The sequence below is a fragment of the Cebus imitator genome, unplaced genomic scaffold (genome assembly GCF_001604975.1).
Source record: "Cebus imitator isolate Cc_AM_T3 unplaced genomic scaffold, Cebus_imitator-1.0 Scaffold20, whole genome shotgun sequence".
Taxonomy (NCBI): domain Eukaryota; kingdom Metazoa; phylum Chordata; class Mammalia; order Primates; family Cebidae; genus Cebus; species Cebus imitator.
In genome coordinates, this window is record NW_016107335.1 from 1055288 (window position 1) to 1079449 (window position 24162).

Here is a 24162-nt window from a genome sequence, read left to right on the forward strand (position 1 = left end):
TTTTTTGAAACGGAATATTGCTCTGTTGCCAGGCTGGAGTGCAATGGTGTGATCTTGGCTCACTGCAACCTCCGCCTCCAGGGTTCAAGCAAGTCCCCTGCCCCAGCCTCCCAAGTAGCTGGGACTACAGGCCCACGCCACCACGCCTGGCTACCTGTTTGTATTTTAATTGAGATGGAGTTTCACCATGTTGGCCAGGATGGTCTCGATCTCCTCACCTGGTGATCCTCTCTCCCCGGCCTCCCAAAGTGCTGGGATTATAGGTGTGAGCCACCATGCCCAGCCAGGATGCTTCTTATTGGGCCTAAAAGGGTGCCTGCCTGGCTCTTAGTTGATTATCTCCTAGATCTGGGAAGGAAGGAAAACAAAGCGGGAAGGGAATTCCTTTAGAATGTGGACTTTTCCCACAAGAGACTTTGCAGGGCAATTTCAAGGTATCTCAAGGAAATATATTTTAGGGTTAAATATTTTGATTTTTTTCCTTGTCTTATAATGTTCTGCCAGAGTCAGGTTAGAAAGTAAGTCATGTTATATAGGGTCAAATAAAACACATCTGATGAGAATTGCTTTGTAAGGCGTGACTCCCCAGGCTCCTTAGATAGGAATTTGGGCAAGATAAGACAAAAATCAGAGCTTAGTTCTCACTACTACGATTTTTTAAATTACTCAGCACATGTGTAGTTACTTTTTTCTTTAGCTGGGTGTGGTGGCACCTCGGTTCTTGGGAGACTGAGAGAGAGGATCCCCTGAGCCCAGGGATTGCAGCTGCAGTGAGCCGTGATTACACACAGCGCTCTAGCCTGGGAGATAGAGGGAGACCCTGTCTCAAAAAAAAAATTTTTTTTCACCCTTTTAACTTGATTTTTAAAAAGAATTATCTCTTAGAGTTTCTTTTTTTTACTCTTATTTTTAAATAAAACTTCTGGAGTAAAACTTTTTATTTATGTTTTTTATTCATTTTTTTAAATAATGAAACCACATATGTCTACTAATTTGCCTTTGAGCATAATTTTAACATCATTCTATAACTTTGATGAATTTGGCTTTTGTTCTAAATTATCTGTAATTGTCATTTTATATCCTTTTGAAACAGTAAGTGTTTGGTATGCTTTTTACTTTCTAAAAATCACAATAAGTGTTTGGTATGCTTTTCCACTTTCAAAACCACGCATAAACTTTCTCATTTATGTGTGGTTTTTAAACTTTAAATTAGTATCTAATTCTACTGCATTTTAGTCAGAATGTGACTGTTCAACTTTTACTCCTTGGTAATTTTGAAGTTTTCTGTGGCCTATTTGATACCATACCTAATTTCCAATGGGTGCTTCAAAAACATATTTGAATATACTATTTGCAGGTACAGATTTTTATAAATAGTTGATAATTATATATAAATATGTGATGTGTAATTAGTAAAAATTTAAGTGTCCATTGTATTGCTTTAAATCAACATATCCTTACTGATATTGTGACTTACTGAAATTTCTCAGACAAAAACGGTGCTTCTGTGAACTTTCCTGTGGGGGTGGCCATGCTCTCCTTCTCCGGCGCTGAGGCTCTGCTTCACGTGCAAGGGCGCGTCAGCCTGTCCTCCATGTCCGTCACTGACAGTTTGCTGTTTAAATGGTGACTGTGTCTCCCTTAATGCTTGTTGTCTGGGATTCCATTTTTCTAGAAGAGTAGGGCCTTTCCTGCTTCCTCTTTGTTTTTGTTCCCTGATTAATCCATGGCTATCTTCAGAAGCTGACCTTTGGGACCGTTTCTGTTTGAAACTCAGCTATTATAAGATCAAGTGGCATTTCCAAAGCCCCTTGGAACAGGGTGGAGGGCAGGTTATTGCAGCAAGGGGACTGCTTCCTCTGTGGGGCTCGCTCTTCTCATATGTGGATTGTGGCTTGTTTGCCTTCATCTTCTTCGGTATTTATAATTTTGTTTCTTATTTTAGATTTAATTTATGGCCATCACCTCTAGGTTTTCAAGTGATTTTAAAGTAATGGATTTGTTTCATTCCTTGTTAAAGGGATCCTCATGTTCGGATTCCTGCTGCAGGATAAGGAGCCTCGGAGGCTTTCAGCGTCCTCCCTCCCCATCCCTGGAGCTGCTTCTAATCAGGCCCCCATGTGCCTGCCGGGGCTTTTCACCAGATGGACCCTGGGCCAGCATTTGTTGAATGAACGATGGTGGAGGACAGAATGTGTGATCTACCCATGCTTTTGAATTCTTGCATAGGTAGCTACACTAACCAAGAATGTTACTTGGCTTCTCTGCTCCATGTGTGCTCAGAGAATTCTGAACTTCACAGGTGAACCGGAATCCACCGCGGGCCAGCGACATGGTAGCTGGCATTCCTCACATGAGGCAGTTCATCTCAGGAGACTGAATAACTTGCCAAAAACCCATTATCTCTTCATGAAATAAAAGTGACATTAGAAGGAAGTCTTCAGAATTCCCAACAGAGTGGCAATTGCAAGCTCATTTCTCCTGCTGGTTCCTCTCTTCCCACACATGAGGTGCCTCAGGCAGAGTAGGCCCCGTGAGAGAAAGCCAGCAAGACACTCTGTGGAAAATCAGCAAAGCAATAAGTATGAATGCCCAGTGTGTGGAACACAGCTGGCACCAAAGGGGTCACCAAGAACCCGAGAACATGCTAAGGGCTGGGAGAACCAGAGGACCCAGAACCTGAGAACATGCTAAGGGCCAAGAGAACCTGAGAAGCCAGACCTGTGAAAAACATGCTAAGGGCTAAGGAGGACCTGAGAACCTGAGAACATGCTAACGTTATATATGCTAATGGCTAAAGAGGACCTAAGAATTGAGAACATGCCAAGGGCTAAGGAGGACCTGAGAAGCCAGAACCTGAGAAGAACATGCTAAGGGCTGAGGAGAACCCAAGACCATGCTAAGGGCTAGGAGGCACCTGAGAACCTGGGCACAGGCTAACGGCTTCTGAGGCAGGAACAGGTACAAGGAATGCCAGCTGTGTATGTGAGCACCGACAATTTAAGAGCAGGTGGCCGTGAAGGTTGAATGTAAAACATAAGATGGGCCTGTAATTTGGAATTTTTTCCTTTACGAAACTGGGTGACAGCCTAGAATATCTCATACTATCGTGAGCCTAAGACCAGTGTGTGCAAGTGAAGAAGGAAATAGCTACGAAGTATAAAACATTGTTCATCTTTTTGAAGTAGAAAATTCATACATATGAGGTGTTGACCTACTTCAAGCTGGATGGCAGAGCAAAAGTCAATGTGCAAGTTAATTGCTACAACACCACACAGCATAATGATGAACACTCTCATCGCTGTGACATATTGCAGTGTCACAAACAAGTCCCCAGGCATGGACAGAGGCAAAGCAAAGATGAGTATGACAATTTAAAGAAAGAATTATAAGGTGGCTCCATCTGCATTGATTAGCAATTAGTGAGAAAAGTAGACAAAATACCAGGAAAGTGAATGGACTGCAGTTAAATTATACTCTGACAATACGGAACATGAAACTTCATCCATTGAAACACGGCCAAGGAAACCACAGCCATGATCTGAGATGCACAGACCATGAAGGCCTTGATAATTTATATGCCTCTTATGTCTGTACCAGTGAAACTCGAAAAGCGATATGGTCTGGCTGTGTCCCCACCCAGTTTTCATCTCGAATTGTAGTTCTCATAATCCACACGTGGTGTGGGAGGGACCCAGTGGGTCCCTGAGTCATGGGGATGATTTCTTCCGAGCTGTCCTCATGATAGCGAGTTCTCATGAGGTCTGAAGGTTTTATAAGGGGCTCTTTCCCCTTTGCTCCTCGCAATTCTCTGTCCTGCCGCTTGTGAAGAAAGGTGTGTTTGCTTCCCCTTCTGCCATGATTGTAAGTTTCCTGAGGCCTCCCCAGCCATGCTGAACTGTGAGCCAATTAAACCTCTCCTTTATAAATTACCCAGTCTCAGGTGTGTCTTTATCAGCAGTGTCAGAATGAAGTAATACAAAAAGGCACTAGGAATAAAAACATGGTGGGTTTATCAATTGAGATCATCAAGCAGAAATAAGGGCATCTTTTAATAAGCCCCATGCAGGATCATATACCTAATGTTAGTGATCTGTTCTTGAAAATCGACATCCTACATGGAAACAGAACCTGGAAACTGATTCCATTCTGCATGTGGGGAGACTGTAATGAGTTCCACATCCACCCAAGCCCCAGTGTATTTCCTAAAGTGTTTCTAAATCATGGTAAAGACCATATACAAGCACCAGATGTTTGTGTTTGGATAGAAGACACTTCTTCCTGATACCCAGAAGTGGAAATTGTTCTTAGCAAGGTGTGTGTTCTATTTGCAGTAATACTGCCTCACTCAGCACCTGCAAAGTCTGAGCCGCACCTCCCTTATGCTGTTGGGTGAAGCTGCAGCGCTGTGTTTGGAGACATACCGAGAATTTTTCTGAATATGGTTTTGTTCGGAATGTAGTGTCAAAGTCTGTGAAAGGAGATACACATGCACACACATACACACATGTATATACATATGTATGTGGAGATACATGTGTGCACATGTACATGCATATACATATATATGTGGGGATGCACATGCACATATGCACATGTGTATATATATATGTGAAAATACACGTGCACACACACACACATATGCATACGTGTGGAAATACACGTGCACACACATGCACGTGTATATACGCATATGTGGAGATACACATGCATGCACACACTTACATGTACATATATGTGTAGATACACATGCACACATGCATGTGCATGTTCATACATATATGTGGAGACACAAATGCACACACATGTGCATGCATATACATATGCGTGGACACACATACATACATGTATATACACACATGTGGGGACACACACACATGTATACATATATGTGGAGATACATGTGCACACACATGCACATGTATATGCATATATATGTGGAGACTAACATGCACACACACATACTTACATGTGTTTACATATATATGTGGAGATGCACATGCACACATACATACATGTATATACATAATTATGTGGAGATACACATGCACACACATGCACACGTATATACATATATATGTGGAGATACACATGCACACACATACGCATATGTATATGCATATATGTGGGGATACATGTGTACACACATGTACATATATATACATGTGGAGATACATATGTATAAACATATATGCAGATATACATGCACATGCACACATACATTCATGTATACACATATATATGTATACGGATGTATGCAGATGCTCCTTGACTGTGAGGAGGGGTTCTGTCCTAATAAACCCATTCTAAGTTGGAAACATATTGTAAATACGTTGAAAATGCATTTAATACACCTAACAAAGCATCATAGCCCAGCCTGCCTTAAACATGCTCAGAAAACTTACATCAGCGTGCAGTTGGGCAAAAACATCTAGCACAAAGCCTGTTTTATAATAAGGTATTGAGTATCTTGTGTGATTTACTGAATACTGTGCTGCCTGTGAAAAACAGGGATGGTACGGGTGCTCAAAGGACCAATTTCTGCTGAATGCATCTGGCTGCACCGTCATAAATCCAGAAGCGTGACGTTGAGCTGCGTAAGTGGGGACTGTCTGTGTGTGCATGTATGCACGTGTATCTGCACACACACATATACGTTTATGTATACTTTATATAAAACGTCAGCCAAGAAAACATTGTCATGAAAGACAGCTATGTTCTATGGAATCTGGGGATTAGAAACCAGGAGGCGTTCTAGTAAGACAATGTTAACTTGAAAAATGTTTTTGGGGACATACCTGTATATGTATTCATCTGTGTATCTATTCATTTGGGTGTATGGACATGCCTGTGTGTGCACACACACTCACATACACACACATACACACACGGTGAGATCACCATGTGGTCAGTGCTAAATTCCCTGTCACAGTGAGAGTGAAAGTGATTTCAATTTATAAAACACTGTACTTATTACTCGGTTGAACTACAGCATCTAGGTCAGCCTGTAGCACAGCAGATGCTGTCTCTAGACCTGGGAAGTCAGGGGCAGGCAGATAACAGTGCCGGCAGTGAGGGGTCCTTGCTGTGGACTGCTGACACCCAGCCGCTGTCCTGCCTACCCTGGGTGTCAGGTGTGGGTGAAGCTGGTGGGGCACTGATGGACCTGGGTCCTAGGCTGGGAAGAAAGTCGTGTTGTTTGTCGAGTTTCAGGGGAACACCCCGAGTCGGAGTCACGGTGTCACCCAGTGACCTGCTGGGCCTCGGTGCCGTCACCTGTAAAATGAGGTGATACCTACTTCCTGTGCCTGCCAGGGTGCCTGGACTGGTGACACCCCTCATTGTGGAGCTCTGCTGGGGTTGATGTCCATCAGTGTCTGCATTTCTAAGAAAGCCATAAGTCTACCTTTGTATTTGAAGGATATTTTCATAGGATGTAGAATTCTGGGTTAACATTTTTTTTCTTTCACGCCTTTAAAAACGTTTTCTGGTGTCTTCTGGCCTGAAGCGCTTCTCAAGGAGAAATCTGTCGTTGCCTTTCTGCTGGTGTCAGGGGCACTGGATGACTCAAGTCCTCCAGGATCCTCACTGGCTGTGGACAGGGTCCCGGGGTGCCCACATCTTGGTTGGGTGTCTGGACAGCAGTCTGAGTGCAGGGTCTTCAGAAGACCCCTCATAGGGAAGTGAAGAGACGGGTTTGGCAAAGGAGAGGTTGGATTCAGTGTAGTCATGACAGAGGCCTCAGGAGCCATGACCCCTCCTCAGGGGCTGGGGGCCAGTGTGGGAAGCAGACCTCCCCAGATGGATGTAAACGTGGGCAACGCAGACCCCTGTGGGGGAGGGCCACTTCGGGAGGGGACGACACTTGCCCCCAGCTGCCTTGGGGACTTGGTGCTCAGTGGACTGCCACAGTTGATGGGACAGAAATGAAGGTCTGGGCAAACCAAGGCAGCTCGAGGTCATGGGTCAGAGTATAAGAGAGAAGAGGTGCACAGAGAGCCCTGGAGATTTTCAGCGACTGCCAAGGATTTGGTAGACAACTGATGATCTTGTATCTATGAGGGAAAAGAACCATCCAAAAAAATGAGAGCAAGCAGTGTCTGACACTCACACAGGGTGAGGCATAGTGCCTGTTCACACCTGTCAGACTTGCAAACCTCATAATTTCCAGATAATTAGGTAGAGTGCCCACAGAGTCTTGTCTCAGTAGTGGAGAGTAATTTCTCATAGAGAATTGCTGCTCTGTTCCTGCCAAACAGGTCTTAGAAGACCCGAGAGGGTTGAACTGGTCCCAGGCAACTTAACTAAATGCCAGAGCAAAGGTAAATAATATTTATGAGAATGCAAACGTCCATCACCCAGTGAGGTAAAATTCACAATTTGAATATATAGACATGCTTTATCTGGCATGAAAAGGAGCAGGAAAATGCAACTTATCAAATTCATCAGTGTAGACATAGAACTGACACAGACACAATAGGAGACAGGAAAAATTCATGGGTGGAATGAACAGCAGATTAGACACTATGGTAGAAAATATTAGTGAACTTGAAGACACAGCAATAGGAACTATCCATAAGGAAACGAGGAGGGATGATTTAAACACACACACACACACACCAGTGAGCTGTGGGGCACGTCTAAGAGGCTGAATCGGCCTATAACTGGAGTCCCCAGGTGGGAGAGATGGGGGCAGAAAAGCATTTGAAGAAATAATGACCAAAATTATTTCAATATGATAAAAATGATAAACTCACAGACCCAGAAACCTCAATGAGCCTCCTAAAAAAGAAACATGAAGACCAAGAAATATCCCAATCTATTTCTCAAAACCAGTGATAAAAAGCCAACCAGTCAGAGGAGAAAAAGATGCATTTCATAGAGTGATGATACAGGGAAGGCCACGCCAGTTTCTCATGGAGAACGCTCCGGGCCAGAAGACGGTGGAAAGCACTTTTAAAGTACGGAAAGCAAAAGAAAATTAACCCAGAATTCTATATTCCATGTAAGTATCCTTCAGATACAAAGGCAAAATTATGGCTTCCTCAGAAATACAGACACTGAAGGGTGCCATCCCCAGCAGAGCTCCATGGCCAGGCTGGCAGAGCCGCGCTTCTGGCCGGAGGGAGAGGTGCCAGACAGAAACACACAAGGGAGCACGGTGTTTTCCTTCCACTTAAATCACATTTAAAGAAGTTGATTGTTCAAACAAAAATGACGAAAGTGCCTTGTGAGGTTGATGCCAAAGCTGTCTACAGAATTCATGTCAACGCCCGCGTCAGAGCTGGGGGGAGAAACGTCAGTGTCTACTGAAGGCTCGTATTTCGCATGTTAAATGCTGTGATGTTTCTTGGAGGCAACTGTGGCCTGTTAAATGTGACTATTAGACACTAGCTATAGTTCTGTCTTCTTGCCCTAAGGAGGATCTAGTTAGGTGTTGAGAAGGCCAAGGTGGAGCTGTGCCCAGGGCTCTGAGGCAGCCAGGGCCTGGGGTCAGAAAGGCGCCTGCCTCCAGCTCAGACGTAGCCACTGCCTGGCCTGGGAGAAGCAGATGGCAGCCGACTGCACCTGCAGAGCCTGTGATGAAGGAGGCCTGAGTCTTGTGTGGCAGTGGACGTGGCGCCGTGTCCTGTGGTGTCTGGACTGTGCACTGCAGCAGAAGTCGGACCTGAAGTGATGGGTCATCAGCGAACATGGCTCTTGGGAGAACGTGGATTTGGCAGCGTTGCTGGGAGCAGCAGACTCATGGAGGGCGCTGCCCTTGTCTGGGGGCAGCAAGGGCCCCCACACTGGCCCATCTCTTTAACAGTGGTGCCCATTCTTTTATAGACATAAATGAGGCACTCAATTGTAAAAACTAAAATTAATCAGAATCTAAAGCTCTTTAATCTGAGTCTAAACTCTGAGTCTACGAAATCTTTGCATTTCATTAGAAGCATGGAGTGTGTGTGTGTGTGTGTGCGCGCATGCACACACACACACACACACACACACACACACACACACACACTCTTTGTTTTTGAGATGGAGTCTCGAACTGTCGTCCAGGCTGGAGTGCAGTGGCGCGATCTCAGCTCACTGCAATCTCCACCTCCTGGGTTCAACCAATTCTCCTGCCTCAGCCTCCCAAGTAGCTGGGACTACAAGTGTGCACCACCACACCCAGCTGATGTTTTTGTATTTTTAGTACAGACAGGGTTTCACCTTGTTGGCCAGGATGGTCTTGATATCCTGACTTCGTGATCCACCTGCCTCGGCCTCCCAAAGTGCTGGGATTACAGGCATGAGCCCCCGTGCCCGGCCACCCACTCTTTTTTTTTTGAGACAGGGACTTGCTGGAAGGTGTGCGCGTGTGGGGGGGTGGGGGGTTCAGTCACCCAGGTGTTCTTAATCCTGGCTGGTGGAGGCGTCTCCTGTGGGAATTCTCTTTCTCATTTGGGAGCATGCTCTGGGCCCTTTTGGTCGTGTGCGAAAAAGGGGGCTGTAAAGATCTGGGTGGCCTGCATGCCCACCGAGGCCAGCCATAGCGTCTGTGGGTGAGCTGGGCAGGCGGGGAGGCCGTACCCATCGTGTTCTGGGCTGACACTGCCTCTGGCTCAGATGAGCTTTCTGCCATACCTGAGGGTAAAAGGGGTCAGGGTACAGACTCAGAGGGCCACAGATGTCCTCCCCCATGCCCAGGTCTCCGTCAGGACTGTACATGGGCCCGTGCGGAGTCCTGACTCTCTCTCCAGGGACCTGTCAGTGTTACCGCAGCTGTTTCCTACATGCTGCTTTTGCTTCTCAGCTCTCAGGAGGGGTCATTCGTCCGTCCCCACGACCATGAGGCAGATGCTGTTAACCATCCTGGGGGGCTGGGATAAGTTCAGACCCATGGTGACGGAGCAGCAAGGCCAGGCCGGCCACCCAGCCCTGCTCCCAGGCACCCCAGGGGATGGGGCAGCTCCGGCACCAGCAAACATGCGATTGATGTCTGGTTTCTTTTGCTTTTCAGGCCCTCAAAACAGAGCATTGGCAGCGAGAGGAGGCACAGCCGGGAGGGCAGCGCTGCCCTGGCTAAGGCCCTCCGACGCCACCTGCCCTTCCTGGAGGCCCTATCCCAGGCCCCAGCCTCAGACGCGCTCGCCAGGACCCGGACGGCGCCGGACAGACCTCCTGCTGAGGTGACCCTTCTGCTTCCTCCCGCAGCTGGGGTTGGCTTTTCCTCCAGGGTGCGGGTACCTGGGCCTGTCTCCTTGGCCGCTGGCTCCTCTTGGCTTCACGCCTGTGTCCTGGGCCAGCGGGCAGCCTGTGAACAGGCCTTCGGTGTGCCTGGGGTCAGTCCAGCCACCCCCACCATGAACACTTAATCCTTGGGGTGAGGCTCTCTAGGATCTCTTTTGGGACAAGCTGTCGTGACTCCAGAAAGCCTAGCATTTAAACCGCAGGCGCACACCAGGGAGGGAGAGGAGATGAGTGGCTTCTCTTTACCCTTTGGGAAGGAACCCACTCGAGGGAGACCGAGGGGCCATGAATGTGGCTGGAATTAGGGGCACCAGGTGCAGCTACTGCATCCAAGGAAAAGTTCCTCCCACTCCCCAGCAAGCCCACCCGGGGGCAGCCCGGGGCAGCTTAAGGACTCTGTCTGCCTGTGGGCACGAGGTTTGGCACCAGAACACAGGTGGATGCCCTGGACACACAGAGCCCAGGCAGGCTGGGAGGTGAACCCCAGGAGCATTTGTGCAGGGCCAGAGGGAGCTGCAAGGACCCACACCCAGAGACCCTTCCGTAGGCAACGCCCACTCGACATGTTAAGGAAATGGAATCAGGAATGTCAGTGAGCTCTTTAAATGGAAAAGCAGGCATGATTTTTGTGACGACTTGTTAGGCCGAAGCTGGCAGGTCCCCAGTGCCTGGACACAGGGAGGGTCAGAGCTGCAGGAATCGTCTGCTCGTTTCCTGCGGTGGGGCTTTGGACCAGGTGTGGAGGCCCAGGGTGGCCCTGGGGGCCTTGGCGGTCTGATGGCGGCGCTCACACACCCCTTTTCCTCCAAACATTGCTTACATCGGCACCGAGCTGACACACTTTCCTTTCTAAGATGGTACCGTGCTGGTGCAAGGCGGGTAAGTCTGAGGATACTCTGCGTCCCCGTGGACTCCACGGGGTCTCACCAGGAGCGGTGGCCCTGGGATGCTTGTGGGAAGCAGGTGGGCCCAGTTCCTATCATGTTCCTGCCACTGAGCCACTGAAATGGCTTCAGTTAACTCTGGTTACAGTCCTTCCAGAGGATACGCGGCCGGCCCTAGGCTCAGTCCCAGGCTCAGTCCCAGGCTCAGTCCTAGGCTCAGTCCCAGGCCAGTTTAGGGCTCGCTGGAACCTTGCTCCATGCGTGGGATCCGCAGGGTGAGTTTCCACAGAAGGCGGCACCCCAAGGCGGGCATGTTGGGCACAGGCATTCGAGGAAGCTGGGGTACTTCTGTGTCTTAGGCGGTGCCCGGGAAGGCCTGGCGTTGGCCTCACGGTTCTCTGGAGCGTTCCCTAGGTCAGCCCCTGGGCGGCCATGTTTGCTGTGGCCCTGCCTCTGCTCAGGACGTTGTCACACAGCATTTGGATGCAGAAGCCAGGCTGTCCACGGCCTCCAGGCAGAGCCCTGATGCTGGCCCAGGGCCCACGCAGGGGCCACAGGGCACCAGACCGTCAGGACACAGTTGAGAGGCTGCGCGGGGGCTCAGTGGCACCTGTGCCATATTTGTGTTTCTCCAGATCATGGGCTGTGTTTCCTGGCTGGTCGAAATCGCCCCTCATGGTGGAGGGTGGGGTCTTCAGCCCTCACGGAAGTGCAGGCCACGGGGCTCTGCAGGCCCCAGGTCTCCCTCTAGGGTTAGGCTCAGGCTGAGAGGCCAATCCCAGCCCCTCCCTGGGCCAGGCCTGCCTCCCATCAGGCTGGCCTGAGAAATGTGCCCTAAAGCCTTTCCTGGGAGCCCATGGGAGCCTTTCTGTGTGAGCCTCACCCTAGCGGGCCTGGTCCACTTAACACTATTTTAAACGTGCTAAATTTAAAGTTTTTATTCATTAACTGAGAGCAACTAGGCGCCTGTGATGTGCTGCACGTCCTGCTGTATTTTGTGAGCGCAGAAGGTGGGTTTCATGCAGCTCTGGCCTTGGGTCAGAGGCTCCTCCACCTGCTGCCCGGCTTCTGTACCCGCACCCGGGTCCTCAGCTGTGAACGAGGGTAGTGGCCCCAGAGGCGTTGTGAAGCGGTAAGCGTGACTACCGCTGATAAAATAATCTTTTAAAAATGAAATGGAAATTAGGTGGAGAGTCCGAGTGGAGGTCTCCGGCTCTGATGAGGGGAATCCGAGGACGCTGGGTCGCTGGCAAACACGCTCCCTCTGCATGCCTGCCCCTCGGGCACCGCAGAGCAGGTCTCAGCCCATGCAGTGGAAGCGCGTTTCTCACACCCTCTTGAACGTGGGCAATGCGGCGTCTCCAGCTCTCAAACCATCGCTTCGTCCTCCCCTGCCCGTTGCATCTTCATCAGAAGGGCTGTGGGGCCCGCTGCTCTGCTCCGTGGCTGCTGTGGATTTCTGTGTCTCTAATGGTGCTGTCATGTCATGTCCCCAGACCCTGGAAGTGAATGATCAGCCTGGAGATGGTTTTAGTAACATATGAGGGAAGGGGGGACGTCTTTAAAAGTTCCAGAAACTCGAAGAAGTTTGATTGAAAGGAAATCAGGCGACATGTTTCTGTGAAGCAGTTTACTGTCTGCTCCCCCTGACTTGATGGTGGCGTGCTCACCTGGACTGACGTCCCAGGGCCCTCTCCATGGGCTCCTGCAGAGAGAAGGGCAGGAGCGTGGCCTTGCAGGATCCCCCGACGTGCCTCGGACGGGGCTGTGGGAACCAGCTGCAAACAGCATTTGGTTTCATTCAGTGGGAGCCTCAGTTGTTCCATCTTGAACCCATCGTCATGCTCCTCCTCCGGGTTTAGTTATTTTGTGACACAGCCCCTGCACTAACACATAACAGTCAGAGCGAGAATGGAATTGGCTTGCGGAACAAGGCACAGGACGGATTTGCCTGGAGGTGAATTGAGAGCCCACAGAGCTCCCCTGGCCCCCAGCCACATCCACACATCGAAAACGAGCTGCAGCAAGTTGCAGAAGCTGGCCGAGAGTGAAGGTCTTTGGTGGACACGGAGCCGTTTGTGCTGAGCCATTGGGAGGTACCGGCGTGACACCCCATGAGATGGCGCGTAGCCGCTCCTGGGGAGAGCGAGTTCCTGCTGGGGACAGGATGCCTTCCTAGGCAGTGTGCAGCGATCCTGGGCCCTCTGCGGTGCTCAGTGGCTCTGCAGGACTCAGCAGCTCAGTGCTGTGCAAGCCAAAGCGCGCGTGGCCTCGTCACATGAACCAGCCGCATTTACCGAAGGCTCTCCAGTTCTGACCTCCTGCAGCAGAATTCCAGCATTCTCAGCACATGCCCAGGAGCAGCCTTCCCACGCAGGGCGAGCGTGGCAGCTGCCTCTGTCCCAGAACATCCCTTCCTTTGGGAGCTCGTGATGGAGGCATTGGGGGCTGATCTCTTGGGTGTGTCCCCGGCTCTGCCGCTCCCCAGGGCCGCTGGGTGTGTGGGAGGGGGCCTCTCCCACCACTGCCTCTACCTGGTCTGCTCTCCATTTGAAGAAACAGAAATGGGAGAAGGGTGTGGGCACCAGTCATGTCAAACATTCCCCAGCAGCAGCCAGGGTCCGCCTTATCTGAAGCTTGGCTCTGCCACTTTTGAGCTCCCACACACCGCGGTTGGCCTGGCACGCTGGTCTCTGCTGCCCCTCAGCATAGTCAGGAGGGAGTCAGTCTCCGCCCCTCAGATGCCCCGGTTTGAATTAATGAGTTCCGTGGTCATTCCAGCATGTGGGCAGTTACCACAGTTACCACATGGTTATTTGGAAAATGAGCACTTGCTGACATTTTGGCTTAGGCATTTTTCTTCGTTGTTAAGATAGATGCTTCTCACTATTTAAAAAAATGCGTGAAAACCCAGAACTCATTTTCTTTTCTGTCCAGTGTTTAAATGAGGAGAAAGCTCTAGCCATCTCGCTAATGAATAAGTGCTGAAGAAGGCACAGGCAATGAGTGTGTGACCTGAGGCCGCGGCGCTGCCGTGCAGATTTTGCTGCCCCGTAAATATCGGGAGTTGGGGATCCGGCCGCAGCTTCCCTTGCCCCACGTCTTAGCTGATGAAATACTGTAATTGGAAATTTAAGCTTTGTATACTGACAGTCTTTCAAGGTACAGTCAACTTCCTGTGAATTTTCTGGTAAAGCATTGTTTTCTAAGTATCTGTCATCACTCATGAAACTCTATGTGGAGAAAATATCCTAAATGTGATGTCGTTCAGGGCCTTCACATGGATTACACCCTAACAGAAGCCACTGGGAATAAGATCATGCTTGTTCTCTTAGAGCACATCAACTACCTCAAAGCTCTGCCACACTAATTGAGCTCTTATTGATCAGTAAATCAAGGCGTCCTTATTACTTCTGCACTGTTAAGGTGGTGACGCTTTTTGTTTTATTGACTACGCAGCACCGGTTCACAATCCTTGTACCCATTATGCAGAACACTGTAAGTTCCCTGTCTGCTCTGTTACTGAGGAGGTTTAATCGGAAATTTATTACGTACCAAGACCAACAATTAGCTGATTTATTTTGGAAATGTTTTAAAAATATATTTAACATATAAGAAATGGTGCTGGGTTGAGGGAATGGTTAAGGAAAGTTAATTTCTGCCCTTTAGGATTTTACAGTTTTACTGGGTAGTGGGGAGAACGCAAACAAGCAAAACATACAGTTAAAAAGTTAGAGCAAGTGCCGTGGTGGAGGGAACACTGAGAGTCAAGGCGCGCTCATGCCAGAGGGGCAGGTGGGCCCAGGCGGGGCCTCCGAGACCATGGCCTTGGAGAACGACCCGGAGGCACCTCCTTCAGGTGTATGGCAGACTTGGTGTGTAGAGTGTCAGGAGCCCATTCCCTCCCACCCCAGCCACAAGAGTGAGCCACCGAGAAATGTGCCGGGGACCATCCCCCTCTTACCATGCAACAGGAGGCAGCCCCAGGAGAAACCCACCAGAGCGGAGGACACAGGAAAAGAGGATGAACTGCATTCCAGAAAGTGATGAACTCGTTCCGGGGAGAGGAGACCACAGCTCTTTCACGTGCATCAGAATGCAAGAGTGGAAGACAGTCACAGGAAGCTGGGAGAATTGAGCCTAACTTTTAAGAAACTCTTGACACACGTGGAACCGATTTGAGAGACAGGCTGCACAGAGCGCGTGGCTGGGGCTGGAGAAATCCTGGCAAGGAGCGCCAGTCCGCTCCGGAGTGGAATGCACCACAGGGGCCTTCTGAAGGCTGGGGACAAGGAAGCACAGTGGAAAAACGTCTGTGGAAACTTTCTAAGGGTGCAGAAAGCCAGGGGACTGAGAGGAAAGAGAAGCTTCAGAAACTCACAAACGGACACTTGGCCCATAAAGCACAGAGAGCTCCCTCATGGTTCAGAAACCCGGATGCTGAGCGCAGAGCATAAAGGGGTCTCAAGTCTCACTGGAGCCGAGACCCCAGCCTGGGCGAAGAAGGTAACTTGGACCCAAAGGTTGGAAAATGTGTGCAGTGGAAACTCACGAGGCAGGAAAGCGGGCACAGTCACGTTACTATTAGAATGCACTTCAAGACCAATAGTGTTACTCGTGATGGAGACGTTTTATGACGACTACATATTCAGCTCATCAAAATGCTATAGAAAAAGTTTATGAACAAATTTCAGTGCTTCAAATACATAAAGGAAAAATATGAGAAAACTAAAGAGAGAAATATACAAGGCCGTCATGATCATAGTGATTGAAAAACTCTCCTCAATAGCTGATTAAACAAATAGTTAAAACATCAGTAAGGATAGAGAAGATCTGAACCACACCATGAACCAATCTAAGCTAAGGGATGTTTATAGAATGATGCACCTGAAAACTGCTGAACACACATTCTTTTTAAGTATGTTATATAGAATATTTCCCAAGCTAGATCAAATGCTGGGCCGCAAAATAAGTCTCAGTAAATGCCGACAGGTAAAAATCATACAGAAAAAGACTTTAAAAGAAAACTGCAGGTTATTATTCTTCAGAAGTATAGAAACAAAAATTCTAAACAATTTTTGTTAATTTAAATTCAACAGTATATAAAATATGTAAACAATATATAGAAATACATACTGCATCATAATCGAGGGGGATTTATCCCAGATATGTGGAGTATGTTGAACATTTGTACATCAACCAACATAGCTCACCATAGTAACAAGGAAAAGAAGCACCATGCAATAGTCCAGTAGGTACCAGGAAAAGCATTTGACAAAAGCCAGCATCCATCCGTAACAGAAGCCTACATCTAAGACTATACCAAATGGCGCAGAGCTGAATGCTTTCTACTTAAAATCTGGAATTAGACAAGGATATCTGCTCTTACCTCTTCTATTCAACTGTGCATTGAAGATCTTTTTTTCTTTTGATATGGAATTTTGCTGTTGTTGCCCAGGCTGGAGTGCAATGGTGTGATCTCGGCTCACGGAAACCTCTGACTCCTGGGTTTAAGCGATTCTCCTGCCTCAGCCTCCCAAGTAGCTGGGATTATAGGTACTCACCACCAGGCCCACCTAATTTTTGTATCTTTAGTAGAGACAGGGTTTCACTATGTTGACCAGGCTGGTCTCAAACCCCTGACCTCAGGAAATCCACCGCCTGTGGCATTGAAGGTATTAGCCAGTGCAATCAAACAAGAAGAAACGAAAGGCATTCAGAGTGTATGATAATCTTTGTCAAAAATTTGGTGGAACCTACGGAAAAGCTACTGAAACTAATATAGCAATGCTGTAGAGTAAAAAGTCAGCACACAAAAACTAATTATTTCTGTATATGAGCAACAATTAAATATTGAATTTTTAAAACTATAGCACCAAAATTATGAAATAATTAAGGCTGGATCTAAAATATGTGTAAGACAATGTACAATGAGAACTGCAATATGCTGATGAGAATAATTAAAGAAGACGAATTAATGGAGATATATGCATGATCACATGTCTGAAGGCTCAATAGTGTTAAGGTGGAAATTACCTCCAAGTTGGTATAGATATGACACGAAAACACAATCCTTAAAAAAAACTGATAACTAAAACTTTGTCAAAATTAAAACGTTTTCTTCTTCAGAAGAAGACACTTCTCCGAAAGACACACAAAAGAATGAAAAGACCAGCCACAGGCTTAGGAAAATACTTGCGAGTAGCACCTTTTAAGATTAAAAAAAGAATTTCAGAATGTATAAAAATCTCTAAAAACTAATTTAAAATAAAAAGCAGCACATTAAAACAGGCATTTTTTCCCCAAGACGGTGGATTGGAAGCAGTGTTAGCATGCCTCTCCCACTTGTAAAGACAAAATAGTGTGTAAAGATTCACACTGTGAACTTTTCTCCAAGAGGCAACACCAGAACTTGAGAGGAAAACTGAAAGAAACCAGAGACACTGCCTCTGAGATATGCACCCCCACTGAGGAACCCAGCCCATGGTGGAGGGGACATTAACCCCACCCAGTGCTGGAATTGATTTAGGGAGCAATGGAGAATAAAAAGTGGGAGAAACGGTGGAAGAGCTCTGCGTGCATCCCCAGTCTGCAGCATGGATTGGGGGAAGCCGTTCTGCCTCACAGGGGATGCTGCAGAAGTCTCCAGCCAACTCAGGCAGTGGTCACAGGTTGAGAGAAGCTCATAACTGAGATTTGCAGGCTAATCTCGAGTGGGGACAAAATCCCTTGGCCATAACCCTGAGGGCAGTGGGAAGCGTGCTGCAGCCACAAGCACAGGATCTGGGAGCCTAGCTTTGCTGCTGGACTGGGAGAGGTGTGGCCTGAAAGTCACACTTCCTGTCTCCATGATGATTGGGATAGTATCTCACATCTCAGTATTAGTGTTGATTGTCAATGGCCTAAATACTCCATTTAAAAGATACAGATTGGCAGAATGAATTTGTCAGAAACCAAATATCTGCTGTCTTCAACAGACTCACCTAACACATAAAGATGCATATAAAGTTAAGGTAAAGGGGCAGTAAAAGATATTCCATGCACATGGAAACCTAAAATTAGCAGGAGTATTCTTATATCAGATAAAACAGACTTTAAGGCAACAACAGTAAAAGGAGACAAAGAAGGTCATGAAATAATGATAAAAGGGTCAGTCCAACAAAAAGATATTACAATTCTAAATTCATGTGCACCAAATACTGGAGCTCTCAGATTTGTAAAACAATTACTACTAGACCTAAGAAGTGAGATGTGTAGCAACATACTAATACTGGGGGACTTCAGTTCTCCACTGACAGTAGTGGACAGATTGTTGAGAAGAAAGTCAACAGGAAGCAATGGACTTAATCTACACTCTAGAACAAATGGACCTAACAGATTTTTAAGGAACATTCTAACCAAGAACTGCAGAATATTCATTCTTCTCATCAGCACATGGAGCATTCTCCAAGATAGACTAGATGAAGAGAATGTGGTACATATACACCATGGAATACTATGCAGCCATAAAAAGCAATGAGATCATGTCCTTTGCAGGGACGTGGCTGAAGCTAGATGCCATCATCCTCAACAAACTAACACAGGAACAGAAAACTAAACACTGCATGTTCTCACTCGTAAGTGGGAGTTGAACAATGAGAACATATGGACACAGGGAGGGCAGCAACACACACCAGGGCCTGTTGGGGATTGGGGGGAGAGGGAGGGAACTTAGAGGATGGGTAATAGGTGCAGCAAACCACCACAACACACGTACACCTATGTAACAACCTGCATATTCTGCACATGTATCCTGTTTTTTGAAAAGAAAAAGTAATAAAACAAAAAAGACCATATACTAAACTACAAAACAAGTCTCAATAAATTTTTTAAAATCAAAATTATGTCAAGTATATTCTCAGACCACAGTGGAATAAAACTAGAAATCCACTCCAAAGGAATTTTTTAAACTATAGAAATACGTGGAAATAAAAAAATATGCTCCCCCATGATTTTTGGGTGTACAATGAAATCAAGACCAAAGTTTACAAATTCTTTGAAATGAATGATAACAGTGACACAAGTTGTCAAAACCTCTGGGATGCAGCAAAAGCAATGCTGAGAGGAACGTTTACAGTGCTAAATGCCTACATCAGAAAGTCTGAAAGAGCACAAATTGACAACTTAATGTCACACAGCAAGGAACTAGAGAAATACAAACAAACTAAACCCCAAAGCTAGCAGAAGAAAAGAAATAACAACGATCAGAGCAGAGCTAAATGAATTTCAAAGAAACAAATATAAAAGATCAATGCAACAAAAATTCCTTATTTGAAAAGATAAAATTGATAGAACATAAGCTAGATTAATCAAGAAACAGAGTGAAGATTCAAATCAACTCAGCTACACCACAGAAATACAAAAGATCATGCAAGACTACATGAATACCTCTGTGCAGACAAACTAGAAAATCTAGAAGAAATGAATGCATGAATACATTCCTAGAAACATAAAACCCTCCTAGATTAAACCAGGAAGGAATAGAAACCCTCAACAGACCAATAACAAGCAGTGAGATTGAATCAGTAATTTAAAAATTGCCAACAACAACAACAGCCCAGGACCAGATGGATTCACAGCTGAATTATACCAGACACTCAAATAATTGGTACCAATTCTACTGAAACTATTCCAAAAGATCAAGGAAGAGAGAATTCTCCCTAACTAATTCCGTGAAGCCCGTATCACTCTGATACCAAAACCTGGGAAGGACAGAATGAACAAAAGAAAACTACAGACCAATACCGCTGATGAACATAGATGCAAAAATCCTCAGTGAAATACTAGCTAACTGAATCCAATAGCACATCAAAAATATAATACACCATGATCAAGTGGGTTTCATCCCAGGGATGCAGGGATGGTTTAACATATGCAAGTTAATAAATGTGATACATCACATAAATGGAATTAAAAACAAACACTATATGATCATCTCAATAGCTGCAGAAAAAGCATTCAATAAAACCCAGCATCACTTCATGATTAAAAACCCTCAACAAACTTAGCATAGAAGGGACTTACCTCAAAATAATAAAAGCCATCTATGACAAACCCACAACAAACATCATACGAAATGGGGAGAAGTTGAAATCATTCCCCCTGAAAACCAAAGGAAGACAAGGATGCCCACTCTTACCACTTCTATTCAACACAGTACCGGAAATCCTAGCCAGAGCAATCAGTTAAGAGAAAGAAATAAAGAGCATCCAAATTGGAAAAGAAGAAGTCAAACTATTGCTGTTTGCTAGTGATATGATCATATACCTATGAAACCCTAAAGACTCCTCCAAAAGACTCCTAGATTTGATAAACGAATTCAGGAAAGTCTCAGGTTACAAAATCAATGTATACGAATCAGTGGGACTGTTATATACCAACAATCATGAAGCTGAGAATCAAATCGAGAATGCAGTCCCCTTCACAAGGGCTTCAAAAAATGAATAAAATGTCTATGAATATGCTTAACCAAGGTGGTGAAAAATCTCTGTAAGGAGAACACAAGACACTGCTGTGATATATTGTAGATGACACAAACAAATGGAAACACATTCCATGCTTACAGATTGGAAGAATCAGTGTCATGAAAATGATCACACTGCCCAAAGCACTGCCCAAAGCAATCTATAGAGTCAATGAAATTCCTGTCAAAATACCAACACTATTTTTGTACAGCACGAAAAAAGAGCCCAAAGAGGAAAAGCAATCCTAAACAAAAAGAACAGATCTGGAGGCATCATGTAACCTGACTCCAAACTGTACTACAAGGCTAGAGTTACCAAAACAGCATGGTACTGGTAGAAAAGTAGACACATAGACCAATGGAACAGAATAGATAACCCAGAAATCAAGCCAAGCACAATCAACTGATCTTCAACAAGGCATACAAAAGCATAAACTGGGGAAAGGACACTTGTTTAATAAATGGTTTTGGGAAAACCAGATAACCACATGTAGAAGAATGAAACTGGATCTCTATGATGCAGTGTAAGGAGCCCCAAAGTGGGGCTTAACCCACATGGGTTCTTGGCTTTGCCTAGGAAAGAATTCAAGGGCAAGCTGGAGATAGAAGAAAACGTTATTGAAAAGGTGATGTTACAGCTCTGGCAGTGTTATAGCTCTGGGACTGCTCCTGCGGAGTCAGGCTACCCCATAGGCAGAGGGTAGAGCTCAAGGAAGCTTTGCAGTCATATTTATACCTACTTTTAATTACATGCAGACTAAGAGTGGTTTATGCAGAAATTTCTAGGGAAGGGGTAGTAATTTTTTTCCACCTTGGCCCTGTTTTAACTAGTCTTCAGTTTGGTCCAGTAACGGAGCCCTGCCTTTGGAGTTGAGTCCTGCCTCTTACCTCATTATCTCTCACCATGTACAAAAATCAACTCAAGATGGATCAACAACTTAAATCTAAGACCGGAAACTACAAAACTGCTAAAAGATTAACTAGGAAAAATTCTTCCAGACATTGGCCTAGGGAAAGAGTTCATGTATAAGACCCCAAAAGCAAATGCAACTAAAACAAAAATAAATTGGACCTAATTAAACTGAAAAGCTCCATGTAGAGAAAGAAATCATCAGAGTAAACAGACGGTCCACAGAATGGGAGAAAATATTTGCAAACTATGTATCTGACGAAGGACTAACCTCCAGAATCTACAAGGAACTCAAACAAATCAGCAAGAAAAAAACAAATAATCCCATTAAAAAGTGGACAAATGACATGAATAGGAATTTCTTAAAAGAAGATAGACAAATGGACAACACACATATGAAACATGCTCAACATCTTTAATCATCAAGGAAACAGAAATTAAAACCACGGTGAGATGCCACCACACTCCTGCAAGAATGACTCTTATTAAAAAGTCACAAAACCATAGATGCTGGTATGACTATGATGAAAAGGGACACTTATCCACTGCTGGTGGGAATGAAAATTAATACAACCTCTCTGGGACACAGTATGGAGATTTCATGAAGAGCTAAAAGTGGATCTATTATTTGATCCAGGAATCTCACTACTGAGTATCTATCCAAAGGAAAAGAAATCAATATATCAAAAGCCACCTGCAGATATATGTTTATTGCAGCGCAATACGTAAAATCCAAAGATATGGAACCGGTCTACATACCCATTGACCAATAAGTGGATAAAGAAAGAAAATGTAGTATATATCAACACCATGGACTACTACTCAGCCATGAAAAATAATGAAATAATGTCTCTTGCAGCCACTTGGATGGAGCTGGAAGCCATTATTCTAAGTAAAGTGACTCAGGAGATGAAAACCGATCAACTTATGTTCTTACTTATAGGTGAGCGTTAAGCTCTGGGTATGCAAAGGCAGATAGAGCAGGAGATGAAAACCGATCAACTTATGTTCTTACTTATAGGTGAGCGTTAAGCTCTGGGTATGCAAAGGCAGATAGAGCAGGAGATGAAAACCGATCAACTTATGTTCTTACTTATAGGTGAGCGTTAAGCTCTGGGTATGCAAAGGCAGATAGAGTGATATAAAGCACTTTGGAGACTCGGAAGGGGGAGGGTGGAAGGGGAGAGGGGTAAGAAAAAACCACACGTTGGGTACAGTGTGCACTCCTTCAGTGACGGGTGCATTAAAATCTGAGACCACCATTATTCAGCTCATTCATGTAACCCCAACCACTCATACCCCAAAAGCCACTGAAATTTAAAGAAAAAATAAAAACAGGGGAAAGATTTGAATAAACACTTCAGAGAGAATAAGTAAGTGACAAGCTAATGTGAAATATTCAATGTCATTCCTTACTATGGAAATGAAAATTGCAATCACAATGAAACACCACTACAAACCTATAAGAATGGCTAAAAAAAAAAGCAAAAAACCGACCATCTCATGTGTTGGCAAGGAGGTAGACAAGCTGGGCCCCTCATATGCCACCAGTGGAAATGTAAAACATTAACAACAATGTGGAAAATGTCCTGACAGTTCCTTCAAAAGTGAAATATATACCTACCTGTGATCCCTCCATCCCACTTTTACCCAACATAAATGAAAGCATATGTTCACTCAAAGATCTACACACGAATCACTCAAAGATTTACACACGAATCTTCACAGTGGCTTTCATAGTAAGTGCCCATGACTGAGGAAAACCAAATGCCTATCAGAAAGCGAATGGACAAAGAAATTTTGTTTGATCCACAAAATGGAATGCTGCTCAGTAGTGAAAATGGAACAAATTGTGGACGCACAAAACAGCACAGTGAATTTAATTTCTGTTGACTGAAAAGAGGACCTATTGTTATAATGCAGTTTGGAAAGCTGTCGAAAATGCAAACTGGGTCACGAGGGACAGAAAGCTGATGGGGATGGCCTGAGGCTGTAGACAGGGATGGGAGAGGGAGGTGTCTCTAGGGGCACCAGGATGTTTTCAGGGTGACAGACATGTTCATTGTCATGTTTATTGTATGTCAGTTATGCCTCAATAGTGCTGCAAAAGGAAAAAAGACCCCACACAAAAGTGTATACAGGTTTTGAACAGACACTTCATAAAAAGACATGCAAGTGGCCAATGAAGGCATCGAAGGTGCCGAGCATCCGTATTTACCAAACCATCAAGAACGACCACTTCATGTCACTAGATTGGCTGAAATAAAAACATCTATAAAGCCAACTCTTGGCGAGGACACAGAGGACAGAAATGCTCACATTAGTGGGAGTGCGATGCACGCTGTTATACCCTCTCTTTGGAAGCTGCTTGAAGGCTAAACATACGTCTGTCCTTGGACTCGGCAGTTCCACTCGATGTCTACCCAAGAGGAGGCCCGCCTGCGTTCGTGGCACATGACTGCCCACGGCGCTTTTGTCCCGAGCAGCCCCAAAGTGTAACCACCCAGATGTAGTCAACAAGCCCATCTTCCCCTGCCCCTGTTTCTGGAGAGGGGCCCCTGTGGGAGATTGTGTTGGAGACACAGCCCTCTGCTTGGCCACGTGGCCTGGAGGATGGGGACACAGCCCTCTGCTTGGCCACG

General features: G+C 45.9%; 1 protein-coding gene across 2 annotated transcripts in view; it reads left to right on the top strand.

Annotated features, from left to right (window-relative positions):
• The window catches only part of PTPRN2 (protein tyrosine phosphatase receptor type N2), a 1009572-nt gene that overhangs the window by 371986 nt on the left and 613424 nt on the right, over positions 1–24162 (top strand). For both annotated transcript variants that reach the window (XM_017519415.2, XM_037735320.1), the window contains one exon: positions 9995–10163. In XM_017519415.2, coding sequence (XP_017374904.1) covers positions 9995–10163 — 169 coding nt within the window. The remainder of the gene's footprint in view (positions 1–9994; positions 10164–24162) is intronic.